This window comes from Chrysemys picta, chromosome 2, assembly GCF_011386835.1.
Source record: "Chrysemys picta bellii isolate R12L10 chromosome 2, ASM1138683v2, whole genome shotgun sequence".
NCBI classification, from domain to species: Eukaryota; Metazoa; Chordata; order Testudines; family Emydidae; genus Chrysemys; species Chrysemys picta.
The window spans coordinates 1,560,467-1,569,405 of NC_088792.1; the positions used below are offsets into that span (position 1 = coordinate 1,560,467).

Consider the following 8,939-nt stretch of genomic DNA (forward strand, 5'->3'; position numbering starts at 1 on the left):
AGGCCTCAGTTGAAGTTCTGTGTCTAGGTTTGGGAGCCACGCTTTAGGAAAGATGTGGGCGAATAGGAGAGAGTCCAGAGGGGAACAACAAAAATGACAAAAAGGGTTTACAAAACCTGATTTATTAGGAAAGTTTTTCTTTTTAAAATGGGCATGTTTTGTTTTGAGACAAGACGACTGAGGAGGGACCTGATAACAGTCTTCAACTACGTTAAGGGCTGTTCTAAAGGGGATAGAGATCAATTGTGGCAGCCCGTATGAGGCCCAGACACTAAAGAGAGCAAAAGCGTTGAATTCTCATAATGCGAGTCACATACTGAGCATTCATTAAAGTAACACATTAAGAAATTAAACCTAGAACCAAGTTTATTTTATTTTTAATCTCAGATAACCTTGCAGGGCACCATTTCAAATAGATTAATGGTCAAGAAACAAGGAAAGGTGTCTATATTCCAACAGCCACATAATGACAGGACATTAGGTAACATTGTTCCTCTCAAGCAATTGTAAAACATCATTTCCACGTGCTACATCAGTTCTTTGAGTTTCATTTAATTCTTGTACGACATTTGTGATACACAAATCAAGTCAGTAACACATAGACCATACTACGATCCTTCTTCCAATTGTTCTTCTCAATTGACTGGAATTGTCATGGTGAACAAATTAGCTGAGAATGTTTTTCCAGTCTATCACCCTCTTAAGAGCATCCTTAACCTCCTTGTTCCTCAGGCTGTAGATCGGGGGTTCAACATGGGGACCGCCAGGTGAGCAGACATTTTCTCCTGTTCCAGTGAGTAGCTGGAACTGGGTTGTATGTGGCTTGAGCTCACAGGTCCGTAGAACATGGTGACAGCTGTCAGATGAGAGGCACAGGTGGAGAAGGCTTTGTGCCTGCCCTTGGAGGAGCAGATCCTCAGGAGAGAGAAGAGGATGTACAGATAAGAGATTATGACAATCAGGAGGGTGGACATGGCAATAACCCCAGAGAAGGCTACAAGCAAAATCTCTCTGATGTGGTTTTCAGAGCAAACGAGCTTCAGCAATGGGAAAGTGTCACAAAAGTAATGATTGATGATGTTGGGTCCACAGAATGACAACCTCAGCAAGCCACATGTGTGAGTAAGTGAGTTCATGAGCCCCCCTACATATGAGCTGGCCACTAGATGAATACAGACTCTCTTAGACATAACAGCGGTGTAGAGCAGAGGGTTACAGATGGTTACATAGCTGTCATACGCTATCACGGCCAGCAGGAACCCTTCTGTGGTCACAAACACAACAAAAGAGAAGTGTTGAGCAATACAGGCAGAGTAAGAAATGCTTTTACTCCCCACTAAGAAATTCACCAGCATCCTTGGAGCGAAGACTGAGGAGTAGCAGAGGTCAACAACGGACAGGTTACTGAGGAAGAAGTACATGGGGGTGTGGAGTCGGGGATCAACCCTGATCAACACAATCATCCCAAGATTCCCCACCAGCGTAAGAACATAGATCACCAGCAACGCCGCAAAGAGGGGTATCTGCAACTCCTGACGATCCGTCAGCCCCAGGAGGATGAACTGGGTCACCATGCTGTCATTGCCCTCAGCCATTTATATGGGGTGCATGAAACCATACCTGCCGGGATAACAAGAGTGAGCAGCATGGAAGAAGGAAATTTCATGGCATGAATTAAATCTGAATGACACCACCGGGCTTGAATGTGGGTAGTGAATATCTTACAGGAAACCAGCCGCCGTGATGGCTGGGAAGAGCTGGGATGGACCTTTCGATTTACACTACCTTTTTAACAGGGCTGAGATTTTCAAGGCTGTTTAGGAGATTTAGACATCCAAGTGTCCATAAAATTGACTGGAATTAGGCATCCAGTTCCCAATAGGGCATTTCCCGATTCATGTACATTATCCCAAATTTTCTCCAATGAAATATACCTGGCATGGGTTTGAGTTTGAGCTAGAGACTTTATATTGTCTGCTCACTGAGGGTAAGTTAGAAAGCACTCATCCTTTAAATCCTTCCAGATTAGGGTGACCAGACAGTAAATGTGAAAAATCGGGATGGGGGTGGGAGGTAATTGGAGCCTATATAAGAAAAAAGACCCAGAAATCGGGAATGTCCCTATAAAATCGGGACATCTGGTCACCCTATTCCAGATAATCCTTTTAGATGACTACAATGTCTGTTATGTCCCAGTCACTTGGTTACTGCTGCTTCATAACACATCCCCTGGCAGTGCTGCTAATCCCAAGCATTTGAAAACCATTATCAGGCTTCCAAAAATCATGCAATTGGCTTAAAATCTTGAGATTTTTTTAAATAATACACAAAGGGTTTAGAGAGGGGGCAGGGAAGTGTAATTCTGTTTTGTGCAAGATTTTTATATTTCAGAATTTGGTTTAGGAACAAACCCACAGTTTTTGAAAAGTCTCTGGAAAAGGGAATGGATCCCTGGAGTCATGGACACTGACAATTTTGGATGTTCCCAGCCCCCAGGGCAATCTGCATGTGTATCTGCTCCAAGGCCACGGACTCTGGAAGCTCTGAGGTTGCTAGCAGGCCACTGGGCAGGTTGCAAAGGAGCTGGGCAGGTGAACTAGCAGAAACCAGGCAGGATTCTGATGTAGGCAGAGTTTCCTCAATTCCGTGGTGCTGCAGTGAAATTGGCCCTTCTTGACGAAATGTTCCAATTTCACTCAGTCAGCAAATTGCAATGGAACAATGTTTCTGGGCCCTGTAGACAGTCACGTTTTCAAGCTTTTCTTAGCAACCCTGAGGGCTAGAAACATACTTAAAAAAAATCTGAGATTCTTAACTGATCACATGACTGAAGGAGCTGAGGTTTTAAGAAACGCACCAAATACCATGAGAATTGGTAACTGTGCCTTCAATCTATGTTAGCCTCGCTCTAGGAGATTTCTGGCCCCTTGTCTCCAGTCCCAGTTTCTTACGCCTACTAGTGGTGCATACTGCCAGGTCCTTCATCTCTCTAGGTCATTCGCCATGACACAGGAATATGATAAAGGCAGGAAATGGCGAAGGAATAACATTGGCACAGAAGCAACAATGGAAGGCTGTGTGCAAGGCTCTGAAGGAGGGAGGGAGGATGCTTAGAAGAGGGAGCATAGGGGGATTACATGAAGCCACAGGTGAGAGAATGAGATAAAAGGAGAAAATGCCGTATCAGAGAGGAGTGTGAGGAGAGTGGAGAGAGAAAGAAGGAAGAAAGAAGGCTGAAGAGACACGCAGGCAAAACTATGTAACACCTCAAAAGTGAGGCTTTCTCCATTTGCTTCTTCTTCTGGCTCCCCCCGTCCCCATTTAATCGAACACAAACAGCTTGTTTTCAATCCAAGTCCCTTCACAGTCTATCAACACCATGAGGCTCATCTGCTATTGCAATGTCATCTATCGCCTCTGCCCTCCCACTGCTTCCCATTGGTTACAGTTTTCAAACAAATACGACCTTGACTGGGGCTGCTGCAGTGCAAATAATTCCTGTTATTTCCCCCTTATGGTTAGAGATCGGCCACACCAGAACCCACTGGATCCAAGTGCCCGTCCTCCCCCTCCCCCTCCCCCACTCACACACATACACAACACTGGATAATGGTCAGACTGGCAGTTGGGGCACTAGATTGAGATAGTCCTTTAATTCCTGGCTCTGCTTCACACTCCCTCTCTTACTATGTTTTTCCAGAGAACTTAGTACGGTGGGGCATTGACCTCTAATTGATAACACGACAACCATAAATACAAATTTTATAACCCGGATTTAGCTCTATAATTGGCTGAAAAGCCCATTATCTGAAAATCCTCTTGGGTTGAAGAAGTTGGATCTGAATCTGATTCCAGATCTGAAGTGTGTAACTCAGATTCATCTCTATGTATAATTCTGGATTCTTACCTAATATCCATCTGGATCTTTCAGGGTCTTCCATGAACCATGTCCATTGCCACTGTAATTTACCCTGAGACAGAAAAATGAACAAACGAACAATGTCTGTCTCAAGTTGCAATGTTGACTGCGCTAACGTCACATTTCCAAGTAAATGGAGAAAATGGAAAGTTATGTTCAGGAATCAGAACTGAAGGAAAATAGCTATCCCACCTCCACTGAAGGAAAGAAGTATTGTATCACAGCTACTGGTGGAAGAGAGTGTTCAATCACTCTTTATCCCTAAGGGATCATGTTAGGGCACCAAAAACCTCATATATTAATTTCTGTGGCATTTAAGGATCAAGTCTCTGAAGTCACACCTACAATGATAGTCTCAAGCCAGGCACAGAGGGGCTCATTACAATGCCCTCCTTGGTGCTCTAACATGCTAAGTAGATTTGTTTATTTGTCTTTGCTCAGTTTTACGGAAAGCTCTCGCTGTTTTGCTAAGTCACAGGAAGAAGTCTCAAGAGCAGTGTAACTGGAAAGGAATGGCTCAGTCTTTCTTTCCGTCGGGAGCACTCAGTGAATTCAGCGTCAAAGTTAGGCTTAAAAGAAATCCAGATGTGTTAAACTATGGAAAAAGCACAGTTACAGCAAACAAACAACTGTACCTTTGTTCGTGTAGATGCCAAGCAATCACCCTACCCTTACAATTAGTGCCTAATAGTGCCTTACAATTTACTGCCCCTGATTGGGTCAAACTGATTTTTCATACAGTTTAAGGCCAGAAGAGGTAGAATCATAGAATCATAGATTATAGGACTGCAAGGGACCTCGAGAGGTCATCGAGTCCAGTCCCCTGCCCGCATGGCAGGACCAAATACTGTCTAGACCATCCCTGATAGACATTTATCTAACCTACTCTTAAATATCTCCAGAGACGGAGATTCCACAACCTCCCTAGGCAATTTATTCCAGTGTTTAACCACCCTGACAGTTAGGAACTTTTTCCTAATGTCCAACCTAGACCTCCCTTGCTGCAGTTTAAACCCATTGTTTCTGGTTCTATCCTTAGAGGCTAAGGTGAACAAGTTCTCTCCCTCCTCCTCATGACACCCTTTTAGATACCTGTAAACTGCTATCATGTCCCCTCTCAGTCTTCTCTTCTCCAAACTAAACAAACCCAGTTCTTTCAGCCTTCCTTCATAGGTCATGTTCTCAAGACCTTTAATCATTCTTGTTGCTCTTCTTTGGACCCTTTCCAATTTCTCCACATCTTTTTTAAAATGCGGCGCCCAGAACTGGACACAATACTCCAGCTGAGGCCTAACCAGAGCAGAGTAGAGCGGAAGAATGACTTCTCGTGTCTTGCTCACAACACACCTGTTAATGCATCCCAGAATCATGTTTGCTTTTTTTGCAACAGCATCACACTGTTGACTCATATTTAGCTTGTGGTCCACTATAACCCCTAGATCCCTTTCTGCCGTACTCCTTCCTAGACAGTCTTTTCCCATTCTGTATGTGTGAAATTGATTTTTCCTTCCTAAGTGGAGCACTTTGCATTTGTCTTTGTTAAACTTCATCCTGTTTAACTCAGACCATTTCTCCAATTTGTCCAGATCATTTTGAATTATGACCCTGTCCTCCAAAGTAGTTGCAATCCCTCCCAGTTTGGTATCATCCGCAAACTTAATAAGCGTACTTTCTATGCCAATATCTAAGTCGTTGATGAAGATATTGAACAGAGCCGGTCCCAAAACAGACCCCTGCGGAACCCCACTCGTTACGCCTTTCCAGCAGGATTGGGAACCATTAATAACAACTCTCTGAGTACGGTTATCCAGCCAGTTATGCACCCACCTTATAGTAGCCCCATCTAATTTGTATTTGCCTAGTTTATCAATAAGAATATCATGCGAGACCGTATCAAATGCCTTACTAAAGTCTAGGTATACCACATCCACCGCTTCACCCTTATCCACAAGGCTCGTTATCCTATCAAAGAAAGCTATCAGATTGGTTTGACATGATTTGTTCTTCACAAATCCATGCTGGCTGTTCCCTATCACCTTACCACCTTCCAAGTGTTTGCAGATGATTTCCTTAATTACTTGCTCCATTATCTTCCCTGGCACAGAAGTTAAACTAACTGGTCTGTAGTTACCTGGGTTGTTTTTATTTCCCTTTTTATAGATGGGCACTATATTTGCCCTTTTCCAGTCTTCTGGAATCTCTCCCGTCTCCCATGACTTTCCAAAGATAATAGCTAGAGGCTCAGATACCTCCTCTATTAGCTCCTTGAGTATTCTAGGATGCATTTCATCAGGCCCGGGTGACTTGCAGGCATCTAACTTTTCTAAGTGATTTTTAACTTGTTCTTTTTTTATTTTATCCGCTAAACCTACCCCCTTCCCATTAGCATTCACTATGTTAGGCATTGCTTCAGACTTCTCGGTGAAGACCGAAACAAAGAAGTCATTAAGCATCTCTGCCATTTCCAAGTTTCCTGTTACTGTTTCTCCCTCTTCACTAAGCAGTGGGCCTACCCTGTCTTTGGTCTTCCTCTTGCTTCTAATGTATTGATAAAAAGTCTTCTTGTTTCCTTTTATTCCTGTAGCTAGTTTGAGCTCATTTTGGGCCTTTGCCTTTCTAATCTTGCCCCTGCATTCCTGTGTTGTTTGCCTATATTCCTCCTTTGTAATCTGTCCTAGTTTCCATTTTTTATATGACTCCTTTTTATTTTTTAGATCGTGCAAGATCTCATGGTTAAGCCAAGGTGGTCTTTTGCCACATTTTCTATCTTTCCTAACCAGCGGAATAGCTTGCTTTTGGGCCCTTAATAGTGTCCCTTTGAAAAACTGCCAACTCTCCTCAGTTGTTTTTCCCCTCAGTCTTGATTCCCATGGGACCTTACCTATCAGCTCTCTGAGCTTCCCAAAATCTGCCTTCCTGAAATCCATTGTCTCTATTTTGCTGTTCTCCCTTCTACCCTTCCTTAGAATTGCAAACTCTATGATTTCATGATCACTTTCTCCCAGGCTGCCTTCTACTTTCACATTCTCAACGAGTTCCTCCCTATTTGTTAAAATCAAGTCTAGAACAGCTTCCCCCCTAGTAGCTTTTGTGAATATTTAATCTGACCTCCTGCATAACAAAACCTTGCCCAATAATTTATGTATCGAGCCTATAATTATTATTTTTTCTAGCTCTCACACATCTTTTAGCTAGATATCCACTTGGAATGACTTCAAGTGACAGACAATCTACCATTAGCAGGAGTGTTGTGAGCAAGATAAGAGAAGTACTACACAGCTCTGATAAGGCCTCAACTGCAGTATCGTGTCAGTTCTAGGCGCCGCATTTCAGGAAACATGGGGACAAATTGGAGAGAGTCCTGAGAAGAGCAACAAAAACGATGAAAGGTCTAGAAAACATGACTTATGAGGGAAGATTGAAAGAATCAGGTTTGTTTTGTCTGGAAAAGAGACGACTGAGAGGGGACATAACAGTTTTCAAATACCTAACAGGTTGTTACAAGGAGGAGGGAGAAGAATTATTCTCCTTAACCAATGATGATAGGACAAGAAGCAATGGGCTTAAATTGCAGCAAGGGAGGTTTAGGTTGGACATGAGGAAAAAATTCCTAATCGTCAGGGAGGTTAGGCACTGGAATAAATTGCCTAGGGAGGTTGTGGAATCTCCATAACAACGGGGTTCCATAAAGAACTGTATTAAACATATTCATAAATTATCTGGGAAACGGGGTAAACAGTGAGATTTCAAAGCTTGCAGATGATACAAAACTACTCAAGATAGCTAAGTCCAAACCCGACTGCAAAGAGTGACAGAGGGATCTCACGAAACTGGGCGATCACCCAAGGAAATGACAGATGAAATTCAGTGTTGATAATGCAAAGTAATGCACATTAGAATACATAATCCTAACTAGACATACAAAATGATGGGTCTAAATTAGCTGTTACCAGTCAAGAAAGAGATCTTAGGAGTCATTGTGGACAGTTCTCTGAAAACTAGGTGAAGTGGTGGTTCAAAAAGCTAACTTAATGTTAGGAACCATTAGGAAAGGGATAAATAATAAGAAAGAAAATATGATACTACCTATATGTAAGCAGAGTCAGGATGAGCTCTACCCTGACATCTGGTGGTGAATTATGGCGAGGGTGGAAAAGAACTCCAGGGGCGGATCTTGTTTGCATAGGCACACCCACTCGCCTGGCATGAAACAACAGCAACTCAAAGTGGTTACTTTGGCTGGTGTGGGATCCCCAGTTTTCTCTGTTATTGGGGCAGGAAGAATAAAGTTTTGTTATCCTGATTCTGTGAATCAAGGCCAGTGGAACTGTTGTATGACAGCAGGACTGAGTGAGTCCTTCACCATTACCTAAGTAGCACTTGCTTGACAAGGGGCATGGGTTACAAAACCCAGTGAATAGAGATGATGGGGACAGGTATTTGTACCTGATGGTATGGGCCCTAAGGGTCTGAAACACCAATTGCATTACCTTCTCTCTCTCTACTGTTGAATGTCAGAGCTAACTTTGATTCTAGAGTCTAGTTACAGGCTGCTGAGCTGAATTCACTTTGGGCCAATGGTGCACTAGTACTGGGGCTCCCCTACTATGAGGTGAAATTGCTAAGAGCTGAGATCACTGAGACTGTGTTAACTAGTAGGGGAGCCTGAAGCTATATTGCTAAGTGGCTGGTGGAGCACCTAGCAGAGTGGAGCCTCACGGGGACGGTTGGAGCAGAGCTGAGCGACTCACAGGTCAGTGAGCAGAGCGGAGCAGCTGCCAGAGCAGTTCGTGGACGGCTGGAGCGGCTCACGGGACAGCTGGTGGAGTGGAGCGGCTCGTGGTGAAGGCTGCCGCGGAACCCAACAGAGAAGCAGCCGGTCGGCCTCGGATCATGTAAGGTGCCCCTTAACACCCTGCGTGCCCCCCCCGAACTCTGGGGCTGCACTGACCAGGGACAGAGACTTTGGGGGGTTGTTGGACTTTTGGTGATCCTTGGGTTGCTATACCCAAGAGACTTT

The 8,939-nt window shown here is 43.8% G+C and overlaps 1 protein-coding gene across 1 annotated transcript; it reads right to left on the bottom strand.

Moving 5' to 3' along the window:
* Nucleotides 1–728: 728 nt before the first annotated feature.
* LOC135981885 (olfactory receptor 5J3-like) lies at nucleotides 729–1,595 on the bottom strand. The gene has a single exon (XM_065586647.1). The coding sequence runs from the start codon at nucleotides 1,593–1,595 to the stop codon at nucleotides 729–731; it is 867 nt and encodes a 288-aa protein (XP_065442719.1).
* Nucleotides 1,596–8,939: the final 7,344 nt, after the last annotated feature.